This window comes from Amphiprion ocellaris, chromosome 2 (assembly GCF_022539595.1).
Source record: "Amphiprion ocellaris isolate individual 3 ecotype Okinawa chromosome 2, ASM2253959v1, whole genome shotgun sequence".
NCBI classification, from domain to species: domain Eukaryota; kingdom Metazoa; phylum Chordata; class Actinopteri; family Pomacentridae; genus Amphiprion; species Amphiprion ocellaris.
The window spans coordinates 19,075,869-19,099,882 of NC_072767.1; the positions used below are offsets into that span (position 1 = coordinate 19,075,869).

The window sequence follows — 24,014 nt, forward strand, 5'->3', positions numbered from 1 at the left end:
ACTCTGGAGTCTGGAGAATATTCTTCCTAATGTGTGTACAAGCATACACAGAGCTAGACTTCAGTAGCTCAGTCATAAAAACAGTGATTTGAAGATACCTGGTTTTGTTTCCTGGAAATAAACAGTTAATTACTTGTATTAATAATGAAACATGTATACATTTTTTTTCTCCAATCTTTCCTGGCTATGTGCTAATCCTATTTCATTCAATAAGGCTTAGTTCTCGTCGTCCAACAAGCTGTTTGATGAATAATCCTTCTTGAAGGAAAAATGCCCTTTAATGCAGACTATATAAAGTAGCAGATAGCTTATTGCTTCAGAATTCTGTTGAGGTTATAAACCTTTCCACATAATCTTTTCATGGTTTTAGTGCTTAATCTTTTTAAACTGCCATGTTTTGAGGAGGATTGTATTTTGGTGTTTATGAGGAAACTGCACAACTAGCTTTGTAGTGTTTATCGCTGGTCACCTTTATAGCTTAAATGCCTTGCTTAAGGCCCTTCAGCAAAAGTTTTTGAAAGACCCAGCATTGTGACCTGTTTTTAGCAGGTTCTGGTATTCCAAGCAGTCGTCCTCAACTTTTGTGGCTTCTGTTTTGACTTTCTTAAGTTGCACTCTCCTCTTTTTTTCCAAAAATAAATAATGGCACTTATCCCAGGTATGCACTGTGGCCTTGCAGAAATGAATGCATGCATCTTTGGGCAAGCCCTTTTTCCACTGAAAGGCAGCATAGTTTCCATTTGCTGTAATGACAGAATAATAGCATCACACCTGGTGCTCCACCTTCTTTTGCTTGCACATACAAACACATACACACCTGTCACACATAAACCTGCACACACACTCTGACGCACTAAAGAAGAAACTTGGCAAAAACTAAGCAAACACATAAATTTCTCTGACTAAGGGTTTAGGGGTGTTAGGTACCTCCTACAGTTACGTAGGGAATCCCCTCCCAGTCTTCTGTCGACACTCCCTTCCCTACCTACAACTTTACCTCCTCACCCTTTTCTTACAACCAAGTGGAAACTCATAACCTCCTTTCATTGGGTGTTCTGCACAGATTTCTCTACTTTTGAACTCCTCCTACCCACCCTCTCTCTGTTTGCAAGGAAAAAAATGCTCCTTGATGTGAAATGCTACCATCTGGATCCACAACAAATGGATTTTAAGTGAGCAGCTTGAACTAGATATTTAATATGCTTACTATTTTTTATTGATTTGACCAGGATTTTAATGTGACCATCTATTTGCATAGTAATGCTGATCAACAACAACAACAGCAGCAGCGGAATTGTGTGACCTTAGTAAAAGTCCAACTTGTATATAAATATTTAGTCCCACTTTGTTAGTAAGATAGAATAAAAATGTACTGTTCCTCTATGGCAGCATATTAACACACTTTCATGGTGGATATGCAGCGATAAGCCAAAACAGTCTGACCACCTGTTTAATGTTTAAAATTAATTTTTTTTTCAAATTAGAAACATCCACAACTTCATTTAAAAAAGTCCAATTCATGTTCATTCTCTTATTTTATATATGCAAAATAAAGAAACTGTCGTGGAAAGTTTTTTAAAAAACTGGCTGAATTGAATCACACACCAGGAAACAACACTTCAAACCTGGGAGGGGCAGCATTAGCTACCCATACTAAAGAAGCTAAGTCCCAAGCTGCTGCTGTGTGCAAATCAGCTCTAAAAATCATCCCTGACTTTTTCATCCCAGTGACTAGCGTGATAGTACTGCCAACTGCTGTGCTTCCCTCTTGTCCACCAATAAACAAGGGATTATTTTGGGTACTGTGTCCAGAAACTAACCCCAACTGCTGCAGTTATTGTGAGCAGAAAAGGCGGCAAATTCTTATTATTCCTACATGTTATGTGAATGCCAATTTGTTTTTTTTTTAGGTCATGTTACGTGACATCCAGATAGCTACAGGTTTGCATGCAGTCAACACAAATGTATATAGTTTTGGACTGGCTCCTGATTTTAGGGAACTGCATTTGTCCAATGTATAGAAAAAATGAAACCCTGAAGCACTTTTTACAGGCAAAACAGTTGGACATGCATGTCAGGCTGTAGGATGGGCCTGCAGTGAGGACTAAATACTGAAGATATCATGAAGAAAATAAAGGACTTAGAGATCAAAATCACGAAACTCATCCAAATATAAATGGATGGGCCAACTGTGAATTGTACAGCATTCATAATACTCCAGAAGTAGACATGCAGAATGATGTAGGGAAGACACTAATCAACATCATACTGTGTGGGTTGCACACTCTGCACAATGCATCGAGAGAGAGATGTCTGTACCGGCGGTCCCACAGATGCCCTGCCCATCACGGGGATTTTATGACAGCAGTTTAATGTGGCACGCCCATGTTTACGTTTTGAAGGCATCGGTAGATTGAAAATGTTAATGTGTCAGAAAGTGGATTGCTGCTCTGGCCGCATGTCAAACACTGCATCAAGATGGTAGGGAGGTGAACCACCCAAACTGAAAGCGAAGTCATTTGAGAAAGCAAAACTGCAGAGCCTCTCTTCATAGTCAAAGTGGGGATATATTTCATTTTAAGAGAAAACAACCGTTTGAAAAAAAATCATTCTTCTCTTCCTAGGTAAGGATAAACATTGATAGTGTAATTGCTCGTGTTTCATTTTATACATTGCTGTCTGATAGAAATGCACAAATATAAAGTGTAACTATTTTTCACATATTTTCTATTTTTCTGCTCCCAATCCCAGGGCAAAATGTTGGTAAATACAACAGAAAATCTGTCATAATCGGCATCCTAAACAGCCGAAGACAATTTAACAGCGTTGTTGTCCATGACATTTAATTTCGTTTTTCATTTGCACATAATTTCCAGGAGAGAAATTGGTAACATTCTTCATAGTCTCGATAGACTCACCATAACAATGTTGAAATCACGCAAAGTTTCTCATTTTTCCTCTTTACAAGGAATACATGGTAGTCAACACAGTGCAGGACAAAGACATGTGTAGGACCTTACATATGGGATTATGTGTTTGTGTGTTAAATGATTAAAATGAAATTAATTATTCTATAATGTACATATTAGAATCAGCATCCCACACTGCAATTTGTGTCACCTAAGCTGTGCGAGTGAAATTTCCACTCATTTATTGTTTAATTCAAATCAAAGGGAGAAACATTATCTATGGTTTGTAACTTTACAGATTAGGAGTGATCAACCTAAAATGTGAAATCCCTTCATTTACATTACTTCAGGTGCTCATGGGATGCCGTCTGGAGGAACCTTTTAACAGGCCACACGTGCTGAATCTCCTTCGTGCCCCTTTTCAGAGCGGCAGTCTGTAAAAGTTCAGTTGTCACATTGATGTTGGATCTGCAGCAGAGGCCACCCTGAACCAACTCACGTCTTCTAAAAACATTTCAGACAGGCCGAGATGAGAGATTAAGATGGGCTGCAAGATATTCCATCAGAGGCTGCTGAAAAAGGCTTCAGTACGTTATATTCGTGAGGAGCATGTAGTGCCTCAGCCCGAAATGCATGGTTATGGAGCTGTGCGCAAGTCAAATGAAAAGAATGTTGCCCATGCTTGTTGAAGCTACACATGTAACTTATGTAGTTTTGTGATTCAGCAGCTCCTAGACTAAACTCACTGAATTTGACCCAAAAACAGATCGAATGGACACCCTGCTGTGTGAGACAATGTGGACAAAAAAACGTCACTTTCCACTATAATCACAATAATCAGAAAGAGTCATAAGAAAGGTAGAGATCACAGTAGAGTTGCTCCTTTCACCTGCTATGGCAACTACCACTGTTACCTCGAAGAGAAAGAAAGAACAACACGCTGTTGACTTGAACAAGAAGACCCTCATAAATGAGCTGCACAATTTGAAAAGAAGAGCGTTAGAATGGAGGCGGATATTTCGGCCCTTGAAAGATGAGAGGAAGAATATGTAGAAGTTAAAAGCGAACTGACCTCCACCACCACATCAACAGAATGTGCCAAACTGTACACAAAGAAAGAAAGCATGTCTGATGAAGATTGCAATGCATATTTATGAGAAGCCTGGAGAAATTAAAAAATTTTAAAAAACAACTTGTAGATAGTTTTGGAGGTATTTTAACAGTGAAGGTTATCCTCTGCTAATGCTCAATCAGGTTAATGTTAAACAGTGGGCATAAGTGGTGTAAAATCTTTTTAGTTACAATATCTTGTATTCCAGAAAAGAATCTGTCTGACACTGTTGACTTCTGAAGTTTATGTCTGTGTTACTGAACATTTGTTTTTCATCATCACCTCACTATCATTTTTGTTAATTTGCCCACACAGTGGACTTCTCAGGGTTTAAACTTGACTCCAAACACCTTAGTTGGGCATCTGCTCAAATACATGTTTGTTTTGTATCAAGCCACATAGCTTGTCCTTTATGTTAAGATGCACTGTGGGAATAAACGTCAAAGAATGAACCAATTATTCATAGAAGTATATTGGTAAAAATGTGTACTGACTCTGCTAATATATTCCAGACCCTGACATGTAATAATAATAAGCCTTATGTGCTCTATCTGTGAGTGGTCAGAACGTTTTGGCTCTTCCGTGTATTTGTATTTACTGTATCTTTATCCTGATTTGAACTCTCTCTGAGGAACTATGCAGAGCTTAGTTTATAGATGAGTTTTTGGGGGAAAAACGCTGCAAATATTTTATATTACAGATATTAATAGAAACCTCCAGGCTGTGTTTTGAATCTCTCTTGGTGAGTGCTAAAGCCCTAATAACAAGGTCTCTTGTGTGTGCCTTACAATTATGCTTTGCGTCTTTCTGAGGCTATGTTTCATCTTCATCCTTAACCTTAAGCTTCAGTGCTTCTACTCTGCTGAAGAAGGGGCTGATGAATCAGCACCACCCTATATATGGTCAACTCTGTGGTCTTGGTCAGTGCAAGTCCTTGTACTTATGTTCAGCACTCATAAGGGATATATGACTGTAGAGAGTAGGACTTACTGTGGCAGTCGACTTTATTATATTCCCATTGGTCAACAGCATACTTTCTATGATTTCTTGGTTGTATCCACATCGCAGGATTCTTTCTCTGTTGTGTTCAATTTATTTTGATGTGACAAATTGGTGTATAGGCTTCCATAGTTTAGAGGGCTCCAGTCAGATATTTACTAGAGGTTTATCTATCATTGTAAACAAATAAAGATGGCCAAATTACATGTTGTTTTAACCCCACCAACTGTTTGATATATTACATGTTCTTGGCTGTTTCTCTCCACAGTAGTAGATATGAACACTGCAGCTGTTCAGGGAATAAGTGTTTGGTTGTAGAGCACGCCCAGCAACCCAGAAAACCCAACTACGTTTAGCAGTTACTGCTCAAAGCATTACCCCAGAAGAAGTGATTATTATGTGATATCCACCAGCTGGTGTCCTAGTATTGAGTGTATGTATCATGGTCTCCATGACGACTTTGTTGTTTTGTTTTTTTTTTTTCATTTACACATGCACACACAGTCCCACAGATGGACACGATCTTGGAGGCAGCGAGGCGTATTGTCTTGGACGGATTAAGGCCGAATCCATGTTATGCTCTGAATTTAAACAAGGGCATTTGTGTTTGACTGTGAAGGGAATACTATGTGAGCTCAGATGACCTCATCTGTCTGTTGAGAAACAGGCAACAGGCACTACTGTTGTTGATAATCGGAAACTAAAAAATTAGTTTCTCTGTGTCTCATTTAGAGAAAAACTGTTCCTGTGGCACCTGAAGCTCATATTTCCTCAGAGCAGCTCAGAGTTCAGTCAGAGGAGGTGAGTTGCACAACAATATTACATTTCTTAAATTGTGGTTTCTGCTAAACCTCCGGTGTTTGTCTCGTGAGGGAAATTTATATCCGTACTGATGTTGTTGATCACATATTTTCTCTGACATTTGCCTCTTACTTCACAATCTCTCTCTTTTGTTGCAGGGTGTGCGACACACAAACCTTGGAACAGATCTTGACCGCTTACATTCACCCTACAGAGTCGGAGCCTGTGACTCGTCAAAAGTGAGCTTTGTCCATTCACACTAAAGCTCCTTCCACACTAGTCTGACTCACTAATCTGGATATAGACTTTGGGTATACAGTTGTGATTAAAAGTTTACATACACTTGCAAAGACCATGTATATCATGACAGTCTTGAATTTCCATTGACTCCAATAACTCTCAATTTCTATGATGGTCCTGTATCATGACTACTGTCTGGATGAAAACAGTGACATCAGTCTTGACTACCAGTAGTTTATTCAACGTGTATAATGGCTGCTGGATGGAGATCACTTTCATTTTAGGATGCTGTTTTAAAATAAAAACATATCAGTGTGGATGTGGCCCAATGTCCAAAATCTAATATGTTGGTTTTGTTTGTTTGTAGGGACATATTAATGGTTGTTCTCTCCTGACAAAATATACTGAAAATGTGGCAGAGTACCAATCATTTAACTGTAAGTGGGGGGAGTTATAGAGCTACAGGCCTTTAAGGCCTTTTTAATTTTATTTGTACCTTTACGAAGGTTTATGAAATAACATATTTACAATACATGCACAACTTTCAGATCTTAAAGGTGCCAGCGAGCTTCTATGTTCATCAGTGATGTTACATCCCCTATTGTTAGTATAAATTTGTCAATTTTTCATGCAGGATGTGGACAAACAGCAACTACAACGTTGATGAATGTGAGATAGATGTCTGTAGTTTTGTTGTGATTTGGACATTGAATAGCTGAAATGAAAGATATGTCCATGATCTTGACAATAATTGAAGGGCATTGTATAAATAACATGAACATTTGTTACTATGCCTGCTTTGTTCCATTGAATTCATTTATTGTGTTGACTACAGTTCTAGTTGTATCGTGCAGCAAAGCCAGACACCTTAGAATTATATGCTGCATTCAGTGTTTGAAATTCAACTGCTCTGTTTTTCTGGTTCAGTTACTCGACTCATGAATAGAAATAGAAAACTTAACAATGTGATACTAGACCTAGAAGTCAGCACCATTTGCTATATGGTTTGGAAGCCCTCTAAATTTAGGGGTAATGACTGCTGCTCAGTCCATTGTTTTCTCTTTAAAAATTTAAATGAGTAGGTTTACTGTTGACAGCAACATTTGAAGCTTTCATTCGTAGACTATTGTTTTTAGCACAGTTTAGAAGAGGAGTGGAGAAAACAAAGCTAAATGAATCCCTCACTCATCCACTCACAAATAGATCATATCAGTACATCACAAACATGCTTTGGTATGAACTACTAAATTATGAGTGCATTAGGAATGTAATGCTATCTCATCATATTGTATCTGTATACAAGCTTTTTGTATAGAAGCAGACATAATGGGCTGTTGTACTGAATAGTTATGCCTTAGAGCCACAATTTTATTCTATAAAATATCAGCCATTAGTCACTATGACTGTAGCTATGGTCATGATGATCTGTAACAGGTCCACTGTCACCTGCATGACAGACCAGAGCTCCTGTAATTGAGTTTGGCAGGAGGATTATGCCTCAGTAACAGACTGAGTACAAATCAGTCTGTCTGTACAAAAGCCCTGCAGAGGAATGAAGGAATCAAGTGGCAAATATAGCCTTCAACAGAGTAGTTTTCACTAAAATTTTTATTTTAATAATTGCTGTTCTCCTTTCCACAGCAAATTTTAAATATATTTCTTTCCCTAATTAAAATTAACTTTACAATTAAAGCATGCATGATTACATTTCACACTCCCAGAGCAGGTAAAGTGGTAGATTGACTGCTTTGAGTTCCATTTGTCTCAGTGCAACTAAGGAGAAAATTCAGTTACTGAATGTACAAAAACTGTCGGTCAAAGGTTATCTTCTATCCTGTTATTTCAGCCAACTCAGTCCCATTTCAGTCACAAAGGATTTGGTTAAGGTCTTTCCATGTTCTGTCTAAGTCCCACATTTATCTTTGTAATTTTGCTCTTGCCTCACGTTCTCTCTGTGTCCCAGGCTCATGTTTCTCCCAATATAAACTGCAGTCTTTGAACACAGCAGGTCCTTTGGTTGCAGAACATTCTGTATTTCTAATCTGAACCTCTAACAGAACAGTGATCTGACTCCTCTGACCTAACCTTTATGCTGATAACAGTCAGCAGTAAGCAGTGTACTGTAAAAATACGGCATATTGTAGGCAGGTGTTCCTCTTTAAATAGATACCTGACTTGGTCCTGTGCCAGCCTTTTAGACACAGGCTCTGTCCAGATTCAAGTGAGTGAGGTTTAACGCTCCACGGCCCATTGGCTAGCTGTTTACAGCAGGCTCAGGTGCCGAGGTTGTCCTTAGCATGGAAGATTGTCCTTTACACAGAAACCTCAGTCAGGGCCTATACATATATCAGTCAGCATACCAATACATTTGGGTCTCTGCTGTGCTGCACTCAGTCAATGAGCTCTTTGTGTTTTGACCCTTACAACGACCACCTTAAAAATTTGCAGTCGGTGTACCCATGTGCTTTGTTCTTGTCTTTTAGGTGCTGTTGGAGTCTAACCTCCCTTAATACTGTGAATCTCTGTTTCAGGTTGAAGATGTATGTCCATGCTCCGTTTGATGATGTGAAAGTCTTCATGAAAGCAGAGGGGAGAAAGGCTAACTCTGTGCGGTGAGATGTTTCCTCTTTTTGTTGCCCATTTTATTTTAATGTCGTGACACACTGTTGGTTTTCAATGGACTTATTGTTAGGCTTTCTATTGTCATTTAAATCTAGGTGCAGGTTTAAAACGGTGCTGATGCAGGATGAATCCACAATCATGTTTTAAGTTGTTGATAAAGCCCCTAAAAATTGATTACTATGTATCAGAGTTACATGTTTAGACGTTTTATTGATGAAAATAATCCTTTCCTGCCTTAAAGTCGCTTAGACGTAACTCTGCACTGTCCCTTCCTCTGTTTCTTCACTCAACACTACTACACAGCAACACATTGTAATATTGGGGTAATGCAGCAGCACATGTTCGAATCAAAAACTGATTTTGAAGCAAAGAATGATTCTAAAATTCCCACCCTGCCAGTGGACAGGATTGGTTCCTCAGTTTTGTTCCAGATGAATCCCTGGAAGTCCAAATCTGTGTTTTTGAAACTGCCAACATTTGGCTCATGATGTATGTGCCTTAATGCATATAAATAAACAATATGTCATTTTTGACAGGAGGCAGTCTTAAAGTGGGGCCTGTTTATTTACCAGTTTTTGCACTGTACTTGTCTGCTTATTGAACAGTTAACCAGTTAGTCTACTTAAAGGAAACCGCATGTTTTAATGGGACATGTGCCACTTGATAGAAAATAGAAGAATGCCGGCAGTGTCTTCAGATAAACATTACCCCAAAACCCCAAGAAAGCCAGTTTATTAAATATGACATTATCCAGAGAAAAGCCATTAAAAAATAAAAATCCTTTCACACTGGAGGCGCTGGAACTGGAGAATGTTAGCGTCTTTCTTTCAAAATGATAATGCGGTTAATCTGATAATTTTCTGTTGATAGACTAATGTAATAATGAAGTAATTGTATTAGCTGTACTACAGATATGTTTCCTCATTGCAAACTCAACACACAGTTGGAGGCATGTGTATACGCTCCAGAAGTGTGTCAGAACCTCGTAATTTCTTTGGCATTATGTTCGTGTGACTGTGCTGACCATTTCTTTAAGCTTGCTAGTCATAAATGATTTATTCAGCGTGTATGAAATCCATGTGATTTGTTTATGATTGTGACATCACTGGCTTGTAAATTCCTGCACACCTACGCAGACTTGTCAACGACACCTAAAAGACCGAGTTTTTCTCCTCCCCCTTTTACTTTGATTCCAACATTAAGAAATGCCATTAATCAAGAAAATTCTTCTCAGCTTTTATCTTCCTCGTCCACCCTGTATTCTTTCAACTTCCTGCCCTCTGACTTTCTCTTTCCACCATTTCTGTACTCAATTTTCCCACCTAGCTCTCAGTCTTCCTTTTTTTTTTTCTATGGAAGATGATGACAATTGCCCCCATTAGCCTCGCCTACTTTTGGATTCTTTGGCTGTCATCCATTTCTACTTAGTCATGGAGTGAACGATGATTCTTGGGGCTCATAATCATTACCCCCTGGCCAGGATGAAACGTCATGAAACCTCCCATCCCATCCTTCATCCTTGTATCACATGCTTGCTCCTTTTGTTTAGCTCAGTGGGCTGGGCTGCATACTTTTTCCGAGCGTATAATTTATATTTTATGACAGCATACAGAGGTGAATTACTGAGAGGTGAGTGTAGAGATGTGCCAAGATTTAGTATGAGCTGTCACCCTCTACTCCTATTAATACCTTAAATGTCAGCTATATAATGGCAGTCATTACAGGCTAGTTTATTAAAGTGAATAATTACATCTGTCAAATTTATATGTAAAAACTGAGTGCTAATTACACATCAGCATATAATTTGCTTATAACAGCATATAGTAGTTTCTGAGCATAAGTGTTGTTTTCTACCATAATGATACCTCCAGCATAGTTGGAAGGTCTTAATCAAATCCGGCGATTAACAACTTTTTGCTTCTTGTACCATTCCTTGTCTGTCACTTCAACTCAGGTTTTTTTCATCTATATATAAATGCTAACCAGGGCTGAGAAACTAATTTAAATATAATCGTTATTGCAATTTGGCCAAATGCAAAATCATATTTTTACAAGCTTCAATTTTTTGATAGATAGATAGATAGATAGATAGATAGATAGATACTTTATTAATCCCGAGGGAAATTCAAATATTCAGCAACTTACATACAACAACAAAAAAAACAAGAACACAAAACAAGCAGGTTAGTAGCCAGATTAACATTAACATTAAAGTTAGTATATACTCTCAATAACTTGCTGTACAATACTATAATCAAAACACCTATAATTTTAAAATCTGTAGAAATACCAAATGTATAAAGTGGAGGTTTATGGTGCCATCGAGATGCCTTTGCCTACAAATATTCTCCCTTTTTGGTGCAGCCAAAATCATCCATTGATTATCTGTACACTGCTTAATCTTCATTAGGGTTGTCGGGGGCTTTAGCCTTGTCCCAGCTGACTTACGATGAAAGCAGGGGACACCCTGGACAGGTCACCAGTCTATCACAGAGCTACACAGGGAGACAAACAATCACACTCACATTCACACCTACAGATAATTTAGAATCATCATTTAACCTCAGCACGTTTTTAGACTGTGGAAGGAAACCAGAGTACCCGGAGAAAACTCATGCATGCACAGAGAGAACACGTAAACTCCACATAGAAAGAGCCCAAGCCCAGTCTGGGCCACAAACTGCGGATCTTCCACCTGCAAGGCAACCACCGAGCCACTGTGCAGCCCTGCAGCCAAAATCACCTCATAATTAAAAAAAAAAATTTAAGTGGAAAAGAAATGAAACAATGACCATTTGCAGTAAAATCGTCACTCAGATTGCAGTATCTGGTGATATAATCTCAATGTTTGTTTTTTGTTTGTTTTTTATTTGCATAACATTCAGCCCTCAGACACGCACATACATGCAGGACACAAACAAAACATACTTGTGCCCCTCCTGAAAGTTACACAAACAGAAATGGTGTTGGCAGTGTTTGGTGTGTATGCATCTATGTGTGTTTGTAACAGGACACATCTAGCACATTACTTAAAGAGTACACCTTCATAAACAGTATTCTTGACTGCTTTGTGGGAATCTTTACTTGCCCAGTCTCTGTCTAATCGCAAAAACATTTGGCCAAAGTCAGCGTTTATTCATGTTGTGAGCGTAGTGACACAGAAGATGACTTTGGAGTTTACTGACATTTTTCATAAAGCTGTTTACATGGACAGACTGACTAGACGTGCATGTTGTTGTATATACTGATCTATACAGGGTATGCACGCCATGTCACCTCGTGTAAATCATCACAGTCACTCCCCCAAGAATGGCAAACATGCAACAGTCAGCAGTTTCCACCGTACTCTCAGAAGGAAACATGCATCACTGTTGAAACGAACAAAGCTGTTGTGAATGTTAATGGCATAAACAGGCGCATAAAGAATTCAGGCAGAAGTTTTTAGAGTCTGCAGGCTAAAGAAAAGAAGAAACAGTATGAAGTGATGCCGTGTAAGCGTTTGTGTAATGTTTCCTAACTGCACTGATAGTTTGGTTCAATAAACTCTTAATAAAGTCAGACTTTACAAACCAATTCACAGACAACCAGGATATCCTCATAGCTCCTCATGATTTTTTCAGCTTGTCAAGATTGTGTTTTAAATTAGACCGAAATGTTCCCTCAGCAAGTTTTTGTGTTGTTCAATGCCATGTTACCTCGTCTGCGTTGAAGTACATTTATACATAAATGCCTCAATAATAGGACCTCATTTTGACCACATTTAAATGTCCACCACTTCACTGCCACTTTATTTTCTACCCAGGATCTGACACTTTTTTTTTCTTTTTTGCTTGCACTCTGTTTAGGTGGGGTGCAAGGTATTGTTGTGAAATGGACACGTCAAGGTGGAAAGGTCTATAAACACCACCACTACCTGCTGTTTCCTGCTGAGAGTGTTTGTTTAAACGAGTCATAGCAGTTAGTGTCATTTGCATATTGACTCTATTTCTTGAGAATGGTTTTATAGGTCATTCTCAACACCTATTAGCGTGATGCAGTCACAGCTGCAGTATAGGAAGTCAAGAAGGAATTTTTTGACTCTTGTCTTGTCAAGTCTTTGGTAGTGAGTAATTCAGTGATATAAATCACTGTCACACTATCACACTTTCTCTTTTAGGAGCTTTTTCCTGTCATAACTCAACAGCTGATTATATTGGGCTGCAGAATAGCAACCTATTAAGTTTGTAATTCAGTTCTGAGGAAATGTTTGCTGTCAATATTTTTATTTAATGCAGATGAATGCAAGTAGGGCAAAATTGGGATGCTTTTCCAAGGAGATTTATCTTATATTAACTAGGTCCAGTTATATAACGACACCAAGCCCACAGATTACAGCTTTAATACGAAGAGAAGGCCTCTCCTGACTAAAGTTAGATTTCATTTTAGGGGTCCCAAACTAGGTCAACGCATTTCAACCAAAAACAGCCTCTGCTATTTGAACAATGCAGCCTTAAAAGAAAAGCCCTCAATTTTGAACTGTCTTTAGAATCTTATGAAGTCATGGATAGCAGTAGTCATGGCTACTGAGAGGTCATTTACATCTAACACAAAGGGTCTGACTGCATGTTTTTGTTGTTAAATGTCTACTGGAATATAAACCCACTCCAATAAAGAAGTTCTTGTTCTAAACTAAACAGAGCTGTATAACCACCATCCTCTAAATGGAAAGACGTCAGACTGCGCATCAAAAGAACCATTCACACGCTTCTAACTGTTTATTTGTGTTATTTTTGATTCTTTCCGCTCCTGTGATTCTGAGGATGCCCTCTCCTTTTTTTCCTCTTACCTCTGAGTTTCCTCTCAGCCAACCAAATCCCGCAGACAACGTTGATGTGTCAGATGTACAGGAGTGGTTTTACATATTTAGCTGATGTCTGCATTCTGTTTTTAACCTGTGTTGTGGCCCCATAAGACAGTGATGTTTTTGTCCTGTCTAAGCTGTTCTTACTCTCAAATATTTGTGGCAAACCTTTTCCTTAACTCTCATGAGCCTGTCAATCTGCTCTCCCTCAGCTTGTCCTCAGGCTACATACAAGTGTTTCTGCACAGCAGATGCTTTCGCAGGTCTCCTGCAACGCTGAACTGGTTCTGTGTATTGTTACTAAAATAGAATGGAATTAATAGCAGCAAGTAATACAGCATAGAATTGTTTGGTTTTGGTCAAGCAGAATTTATTCCTTTCAGCCTCAAGAGTATTTTTAGATTATAGGCAGGAGCATTCTTGAAAGACACTTTTGAAATAAAGTGTTGTCAGACCATGTCAAAGGCAAATGTTTTTTGGAAGTCTCTCCTCAAAATCTTTCATACTTTGGGTGTTTTGCAGGAAAAATATCTTGAGTTGTGTCAACACAACTTTTATTTAAGGTGCTATACCTTAAAAGGTAGCAACTCTCTGAAATACTTGAGGCTTCCCTCCCCACATTGACAAAACTACAACCGGGGGGGGGGGGGCAGTGACTGTAGAAGGTGTGGCGCTCTAAGGTAGTTTGTAGCACACACCAGCAAGGCTATCTGACAACATCTCAATGTAGTGTGGACAACAACCTGGAGCTGGTAGCCAGAGATAACCGTCCATGAGAATCTGCTGTTTGACTCTCTGTCACTCTGCAGTAAAGATGGAGTTTTCTCATGGGACAGAGAATTTAACTAAACCAAGCGTCAAAATCCAAGCAGACACATACAATCTAATTTTGAGTTTTGCGCACAATCAGAATTTTGTTGTGAAAGAGTTTGGGTTTTTGTTGATGTGACCTCTCTTCTTGAAACAATGTGTGTTCAATGGAACAGTCAAAACAACACTGAGGAAACATTGATGAAGGCCTAATTCTACAACAATTCCTATGTCGTAGCTTTATTACCTTAGCTTTATTATGTTCATGTATTTATTTCTGTATTTTTCTATGTTTTGTTCACATAAACCCCATTGTGTGTGTAACGCTTAAGCCTTGTGTTAAACAGGCTAAGATTTGATCAGTCTTTTAGCTATATATCCCCCAGCTCTATCTTGATGCTGTTTGTATGGGTCACTATTCAGTCAAAGCAACAATCAAACGATGAAGAATTACTGAACTGTTGTATCATTGTAACATTTTACTTATATTCACTGTTTGTGTTGTTGAAAATGTGCATACTATATGTTTGCCTAATGTATTTCAGAAATTAACAAGTAATAAGTAATGGTTCTGTCCATCAATGGCACAAATACAGAGTGCAGTTTATTGGCAGTAATGGAAAAATAAAATCTGGAAACCTCTGGCAGTCAGCAGCATGTGGAAATGAGCTTAAACATAACATTCACAAAACCTTTTACACAACAAAGTTGGTACCAACTAGTAAACCAGTGTGGACAAGTCCAACTTCTGTGCTTTATCACACTATATATTGGGTTTCATATTTGCTGCATGTCTGTGCCTTCCATTTTCACACTGCTACCTCCCTCCTGATGGGTCTCAACAGTGGAGGGGAAAACAACAGGAACCTCCCTGAAGAGAACATCAGTCTTGCCCTCTGTTCTGTTCATTCACTAGAACACTATATAGAGACCAGATGTGTGCATGTTCCTGGCTGAGCCACCCAGTCGTGTTTCTAGAAATGGCCAGAGTTTTTAACAATCCTGTTGACACCACAGGGAGCGGCAGTCTGCTTTGCCATCTACCTTTAAGCTGTTGTTTACCAACACGTGTGTTTTAGCTTAGCTTGTATATCCTCCAGAATAAAAAACATCCGTGAACATTCATTTATTACAAACTAGACATAAAAACAAATGACATGAATCAGAATTTGCCAGGTGCAGTTCTCGCAAATGGATACGGTCCTTGTAAATATCCTGCTTGAGCCCCCTGTAGTATTTTTTTTTAAATTCAGTTTGCACGTAGCGGCTTGGAGCATCGATTTCACTGCTTAACCTTCACATCTAGTTTTGTATGTTTTTCTGTCTCTCTCTATGTCAAATAGTGTGTCCAAATTTGGATAGGCTCTTCTGTTTTCATGTGAAGTGTCACAACTACCGCTTTGTTGTGCTGTAGGAACACATTTCCCACGTCTTTTGAGACCCGCAGGCTATCATTTCTTTTATTTATGTTGTCTGACACGTGTCTGTTTATTTGTGGGATAATGTGAAATAATCTTTGGCAAACCTAAGTGAAACTCTTCTTGGATGGAAGCCTTCTTAGAAGCAGTTCCTCCTGTAAATGTCACATAGCAGACTGCTTTGATTGGCTTGGAGTGTGGATGTCTACCCCAGGCGGCTCTCAGTCTCCTTGTGCTTTTAGCAAAACTAACAATGTCTCAATAGTGTTCGGTTTGACAGGGAGTGGAGAGGGGGCCAGTAGTATGTATATCCAAAATACATATATGTATTGTATTTTGGTGATGGCAGCCTAAGCTAGATGGATTTGAATCAGTTGAGTGTAGAGGCAGCCCATGCCTCCCAAAAATCCAGTTAACTATTTAGTCTGGTGATTTATGACCATCTCTAATGCATGACAGGACTACTCTGAGAAGAGACTAGACTGATGTCATCTGGTATAGAGCTGAAGGAGGGCTAGGGGAGCTGCTTCACGTGCTTGTGAGAGATGTTGATTCTTGGTGAGATTGGTTTCCATCTCTTGAGACACCGCCAACCAGGATCCTTACTTTGCCACACCATGACTCAAATCCCTATCAGTCCTTCAGTGATCCTCATTAACAAATGTGTGACAGGCGCCTAGAAAAATGAAACGCTGCAGTTTCCAGTTAGGAGTTTAACAGTAGTTACAGTTTTTGTTCTGTCTTGGTTGCTGTAGCACCTACAATGAGGTTAGCATCGCATCATTTAGCTGTCATGTAATTGCAGTAGTTTTTATGTTGTCTTGTAATCACCCTTTTGTCTTTTTTGTGCTTCAATTTGATCTGAAACAGGTACCGTGAGTTGAACATTCACAAGAGCCTAAGGGATAACTTGAGCTACAAAACACTGATTGAGTATCCTGTGCTGCACGTTGTACTCCGAGATCACTGGAAGGACTATCCACTAAAAGGACCAGGTAAAAAAAAACACCCTTATCTGACTCCTAGATTAACACTAACCTGCTGCTTTCTTAGCAAAAAATTAAAAAACTCTCCCTCACTATGTACAGATTTTTGCCTCTCTGCTGACTTCTAAACTTACACTTTTAGTATCCAAACCGAAGAGTGACTATATGACATGAATCAAAACAATACATTGCCCCAAAACGAAAGCTTCTCTCCACTCCCCCCGATTCCAACAGCATTGTATCATGTCCTGGTTTCTCCAGCTGAGGCTTTAAGACTCCATTCCCTTATTTTTCACTATGGCAACATGCTACCCCAACGGAAATGAGCGTGTTCTGCTCAGCATCACACACACCAACTTAACCTCAGCAGCAACTGTGGCCAGAAAGAGGATCAAACATGCCTTACAGTTGAACAGTGACCTCATGAGTAGTGAAATTACAGAAGATGAGAAAACAGGTGATCAGTGCTTGCTTTTTCACACCTGATTGTCAGTTTCTTCCAATGTTGGGTGTCAGTCATGTCAAAACATGACTGCATAGCGTTAAGAAGTATCCTCATCGATTTGTTCCTTCCCAAATGTGCAGAGTGTGGTCATACTGTTTGTATCAAAGGAGGGTTGGTATAGTCACCAAAGACCACACAAACCCCGTATCATTACAGTGTCAGACCCAGACGGGCTGAATGACGAATGGTGTAATTTTAGTCTGAGTGTGTGTGTTTTTAGTGATAAGACCTTGGTGCCACACTATTTTCCTATAATGTTAGCTATAGAAACATCCTGATAATTACACATGCCATGGCCTGGGAAGCTGGGCAGGAAGTGATAACAAGCAATCGGACACTGTGGTAGCAGCATATCTACTGAGGATAAAGTAATGTTGAGGGTCTGGCAGGTTCCCAAACATGCAGCATGCAGCCAGTATTCTGGTTGAAACTACATTCAACCAGTTAAGGCTAACCAACCTTAAGGCTACATCCATCATATTGCATTTCTGTTTTAAAACACACACCCTCTGCGTTGACTCTACTCTAGAGTTTTAGGACCCCTTAATCAAAGACTATGGTCCTGAAACAGAGATTTTTGGAAACAGACACATGTTCGCTTTCAAATTGGGCCTTACAGTCACATGTGTCATCCCTGATTCGTTGCACTCTTATCGCATAACTGTTTCCTGGAAGAAAACGAACACATCAGCCTTGACTACCAGTTGTTAATTCAACATGGATAATGAATTACAGGCATTGATGACCGTGTTGTCTCTGTGAGCAGCTGCTGTACAGTTAAGGAAATCCCTGGTTTTACTTTTAGCCAATATTTTCTACAACTAAGCAACCAGCCCCTGCTTCATGTCCATACTAGCACCTGCATGCTCAGTGTAGTTGAATGGGTTATGCTATGATATAATGATGATTTGCATTTTCAGACATATTTGTACGCACAGAGATCAGTTCTGAAACAGTTTATTTGCTGGAAAGATTATTTAGGTTATAAAACATTTTGAAATTAAAACATACTTATGTGAATGTAGCTTGAGCTGGCATCTCTGTGATAACACTTATTTTGCTCTTGTTCCGCCCATTTTGCGAGATGACCTTTTAATGCATTACTCACAAAGCACAGTTTGTGACTCACAAGTTGCCAACTTATTATTGAGGATATGTGCACAACAAAAAGAGAAAGAGTTAAAGCCAATTCTTCTCAGGTTTATATGATGGCAATTACTTGAACTTATCATTATGGTATACACCCTTCGACAATTTAGCAGTGAGGTGAAAGCAGGCTTTTGTAATTGTTAAGATCAGTCCATGCTTTCTGCATATTTGTGAAGGGTCTGTGTGGTGTACATTTTGTCAACTACCCAAGTCCATGAGAGTCTGTACAGAGATTCTGAATACAGTCTAAAATTGTGACTGCACACTGGCTGCACTACAAGTGTGCCAACTATGCATGTGCCAGTGAAAAAGTGGTACTCAAACCAAATGCTTTTCACAAGGTAAGGCTGTGTGAAGAGATTCTCCATCATCCACACCCTTTTAATTAACCCTCAAAAGAGTTGTGATTGAAGTAGTCACTGCTGGACTTGGGAGATGCTTTGATTTCTACATGCATTTGTAGATTCATTGATAGTGCTCAGACACAAAGGGAAGTTCTGAACTGTCCAGTAATTCTCTACTGTGTCCACCAGTGTGCTCAACACACCTTGTCACTGCCAGACACTGTGATGTGATGTTATACGTTACGACCTAAGCAGTCCTCTAAATGCTCATACAGGTACATACTTAGGTCTTGGTTAACTCAGAAAGCAGCCCTAGTTTAAGTTTATGTTCAAGTTTATTTTGCATCCAATTTGATCCGAGTCATTTGCTTTTCAATGTCTGCCAATACTGCGTCCCATTACAATACCATGTTCCTAGATCATACACACTTGAAGTATTGCACATTGGCAGTAGTACCTGGTTGTGCCACCAGGTGGAGCCTCTTCCTGTTTAATGCTGTACCAACCAGAGGAGGTGAGCAGTTCCAGCAAAGCAGAGAGCTTTGTGGAGGGATTTAGTAAAGGGGCACCAGGACAATGTATTTAGTGACGCTTAATGACATTTGGTCAGCACACACATGTTAAATCAAGTCAGGATCATCTAGGGTGGCATCCCCATATTCCAGTGAATAATGTGAGGATACGTCTTTGCAGCCTGTATTGTGTGTCAGTGGTTAAAAAAACAATATGAGCTCAGTAGGGCTGACCTGAATAGTTTCTGGGCTCTGGATATGATTAATGACGAATATCTGAATATTCGGTTCGGTCCGTAATATCTGATGCGGGAGGGGGGATATTAGGATCGGTTCATATCGTAACGTCCGACGGGAGGACACGCCAGGCAAATTGACAAGACGAATACCAATCACGCGACATCGTCCGGAGTTACGTGTTACTGAAGTGTAATTTAAGTTTAAGTCTGAGTACTCAAAATCATTTCATTATTTCTTTATTAATTCAGGTAACAATTCAATGTTTGTTTTGGGGCATTTTGTGCCTTTTTTGACAATAACAGGGGAATGACATGAATGAACCAAGGCTCAGTGTATTATGTTCTCTGTGGTATGCATCGTAACCACTTGGTTATCAGTTCGCAGCATGTACCTCAAATTTAATTGGCCAAAATGGTGTGCACTAGGATTTCTGGAAGTAATGGTCCATACCAAAGACAAATAGTTAATGAGAGACAGACATAGCTTTTTATTGTTTCGCAAAGAAGAAAAGCTGAATCGTATTAATCCCTCATTTTAAGAGCTCTGTTAGATAACCAGGCGAAAATTTTAAAGGGATTTTTACACGAGTTTATGTGCATGATTGCATGTGTTTTATAATTCATCGGACTGTAGGGACATCATGTTGGGGGATAATTGCTTGAGTCACAATTATCATTTTACAGTCATTTATTCTGCGGCCTTTCTTTCACACGTCCACCCTACTTTGTTGCGTAACTAATTGCTTGGCATGTTGCCTCATCCTGGAAACCAGCTCGAAGCCAAACCGTAGCGTCATCACTCTCCAAACTGTCTGTACTGTCGATTTCTTTCTCACCATTTCTGCTAAGCATGACCCCAGCTGTGCTCTAACTATTCGAGTGCTGTTCACTCCGATCGCTTATGAATATGTTTGGACATGTAAGAATTTTACTGTTGGCAGTAGCTGTGTTTAATCATGTTATATGAGAATGTGGTGATATTGTTTCAGTGGAACCTGCATCAGCCTGCACTGGTATTGCAGCAAAGAATGATGGGATGGACAAAGAAAAGGAGGTTGAGACCCAAGTTGCACCATCACCACAGGGATCCTGCACCCCAGCAGGAAGCAACATCTGGACTCAAGAGACCACTCCTGAAATTGAATCCCCAAAGGAGAAAAGAGCAAAGAGAGAAGCAGGGGAGGAAGAACAAGAGGAAGGAGAGATTATAGACAGCAGTGATGAAGAGGAGGAGGATGGAAATGCTGACGTGAACACCTCATGCAATAGGAGCTGTGATGATCCCAAAAGCCCTGCTAATGGCTTGGAGGTGATTAAAGATGAGCCAGCAGTCAACGGTGGACAATGTTGATGATGGTGTTAATAAACACAGTGATAGCAGCGGGGATCTGTATGTAAACGAGGACATTACTGTTCTACTGATGACAGTTCAGCTGCCAACGAGAGTGCTGAGGTCAGCATGACTAAGGAGGATACTGTGAAGGAGCCCCAGCGCTTCATGCCCATCACTGTCGAGATGAAAATGAGTCAGCTAATGATGCTGACAGCTGGGGAATAGAATGATGATACCAGATGTTGATTGTGAAATGAGTGACAGGGCAGATGCAGCTGTCAGAAAGTCATCAATGTAGTGTCAAAATACAATGGACCAATGCCAACCAGCAGTTTTTACAGCGATTATAGTGAGAAACAAGAACAAGGGTTTTCTAAGTGTATCGCTATATATACATACATTTATTTCTATGTTGTTTATATTTGCTTTTGGCTAATTTGATTGCAATCATATTTTCTCAAATAAAATATGTATTTTGAAAGTTGTTTGTGTGATACTGCTGATGACACAACTATCAATAAAGACATGAAAACATCATTTTTTCCATCTGTGTTTGTCGTTTAACAAAAGCTGTTGACAGATTCACCTTTATCACACCACATAATCTTCCTCACATCTGCAGAGGCTGTAAAAATCCAATTTTAAGGTCTGTTTATTGGCTCTTTGGAGCTTTTCATCATCTTTATTAGATTGCCTCTGCTCATCGTGGAAAAAATGAATGCCCCAATAACCTAATAAATGGGCCTTAAGATAAAAATTGTTCTGTTAAATTGTGTCACCACTTGTGCAAACTGGGAAAAAAAATCTTCTGAAGTACTCAGAGAAAAAGGACATTTGATCATAGATGTATCAGGGGATGCTGGATAAATGCTTTCTTATCAAATCGAGGTTGAGTTTGGGTTTCATTCCTCTGCCAAGGTGAGAACAAAGGTGAAGGAAGACATGTTTGTCTCAGCAGGATTATTTAAAACTACCAAGCTGAATTTCAAAAAACTTACTGGGAAATCATTAATGGGTACAGGATGAACCCATTACATTTTGTTGAGAATACAGATCACTTTTTTAAAAAATTGCAGGATGGAACACTGACCTTGGTGGAGGACTGCCATCTCCAACAACACTTCTAGTTAGTGAATAGCTTGATTGTGAACTAATGTTAGATGTTTTTAGAGGACTCCTAAAAGTTTAAACTCAGAAGTACATGCCGTTCTGTTTAACACTCATTAGGTCATGTGTCCCTATGTTGACTGTTTGTTTTAATTGAAAACTATGGGAAACCAGCCTGACACTGTGCCTCCATCACCTTTGAAGTTCAGCAGTTCTCCCCCTTCTGTCAAGCTTCAGTAAGATCATTAGTCTCATTTTTCCATCAGCTAATAAAAGTTAATGTTGACATGCTCGTTTTTCTGACACCTCTGGGGTGTCTCCCTGTGTGAATGTACTTACGTATGCTGTGCCTCCATGTACCGTATTCTTACCTAATGTTAGTTTATTACGACTATGGAGTGCCAGTAATAACTGACAATGGAGCCCATTGGTGGGGCTTGTATTTATAGATGTGTTTTTATAACCCCTGCTAACCTCTTCTGGATGTTAACCCCGATGGATGGACACTCTTTGATGTCTGGCCTGTGATGACGCAGTTTCCACCCTGTAGCAGTCGGGCAATGATCTCACATCTGACTGCGCATCCTTCACTCCATGTCCTAAGTTAGTACTGCAGTTTTACTGTCCGTGTTTCAGTTTTGCCATGCATTTTAGAACCATATGCTCATATCCAGCTGGGCCTTCTTTCAGTAAGGTGAATAAACCTCATTACCTCAAAGTGTTCCTGATTTTATGCTGCAGAATTGTTGTTTTATTACCCTATGTACATGTAAAATCTGTTTTTCAATGAAATTGAGAAGGGGGGATCAATACAAGGAAAGACTGCCAGCAGCTGGCAAAGTTATCTTATTAGAAAAATTGGAAACTGCTATCTTTGATCTGTTCAAAGGGGACAAAATCAATCTGCAAATACCAGGAATTCTCCCACAAGACCCTACATACAACCAGAAATTGCCATTGTTGCACTTCAGTCTTGTATGGATTGAACTAATTTATGTGTTAATTATTGAGCCTTAGGAATACTTGCAGGGGATACAACAAATTTTGTTTCCCCTTAGGCCTAAACAGACAAACTGTTTCCCCCAGTTTCTATTCTCTGCTCATCTACTAGCTACTAACTGTAGCTTTTTGTTTGCCAGAGAGATTTTTGATGTTGCTCTCAGCAACAAAGTGAAAAAGCATCCAGCACTATCCAGTGTAAAGCAGCCAGGCCATGATGGTGCTGTCTCATCCGTTACTAATACTGACTGCATGTACAGTCCAACGGTTAGATAAGGTTATACACTGCTTGCTCTGTGTAGGCGCTGATGTAACATATCACTAAATGGATGAAAGTGTTAACTACTAACCTCTGGTGGCTACACATCTGTTCCTTCTTTGCTCATTACTTTCTGTGTTGAATTACCACCGATTTTATTTTAGCAGTTCTCTTAATTGTCTGTCCCAATAAAGTCACTCATTGAGACCACACGAAAGCTGTGCTTTTGTTTCTGTTTGCTGTTAAAACTAAATGGGAGCTGTTTTTAGTCTGTGGAGAGCAGAGGCTTTGGAAATAATGCCTCCAATTTAACTAAATTGGCCTTTGAAATTTCTGAACTTGGTTTGCACTTAATTAGTCTTGATTTGGTGGGCAAGGCTCAGTTTTACAACTTGCAAAACAGTTTTTTAATGAGACCATCTTCAGGGACGCAGCTCTGCTGTGGTGGCCTTATCCACAAAGGCAGGTAGTGAAACACAAAATCATGTTTCCAAAGCCTGATGTCATCCATTTTCACACGGCACGCAGAGTTGTTGTCATTAGACACACTGGGGATCATTCATCAAGTGGAAAATGAAAACTTTTTCAACTTCCTGTAACCTAGTTGACAATATATTTCACATCTGGAACTAACTTTCAACAAATATGTTTAGCTTTTTCACTGTTCCAAATATATAGAAGCGCCACTAAATGAGGCCTTTTGTTTTTTCTCCAAAAATTTCTATTGTTGCTAAATGTGACATTTAGCACCATTCCACCATAAGGATTCTCTGTGGTCTGTTCATTATTGCACTCCCAGAGCTGTTATTAGCAGTACCACAAACTGTCTTT

At 39.4% G+C, this 24,014-nt stretch overlaps 1 protein-coding gene across 1 annotated transcript in view; it reads left to right on the plus strand.

Moving 5' to 3' along the window:
• Positions 1 to 21,355, plus strand: part of znhit6 (zinc finger HIT-type containing 6) — a 41,745-nt gene extending 20,390 nt beyond the window's left edge. The window contains exons 6-10 of the mRNA XM_035955084.2: positions 5,752 to 5,820; positions 5,979 to 6,059; positions 8,592 to 8,672; positions 16,621 to 16,745; positions 20,475 to 21,355. Of these exons, the coding sequence (XP_035810977.2) occupies positions 5,752 to 5,820; positions 5,979 to 6,059; positions 8,592 to 8,672; positions 16,621 to 16,745; positions 20,475 to 20,836 (718 nt within the window). The 3' untranslated portion in view covers positions 20,837 to 21,355. The remainder of the gene's footprint in view (positions 1 to 5,751; positions 5,821 to 5,978; positions 6,060 to 8,591; positions 8,673 to 16,620; positions 16,746 to 20,474) is intronic.
• The last annotated feature ends 2,659 nt before the right edge of the window (positions 21,356 to 24,014 follow it).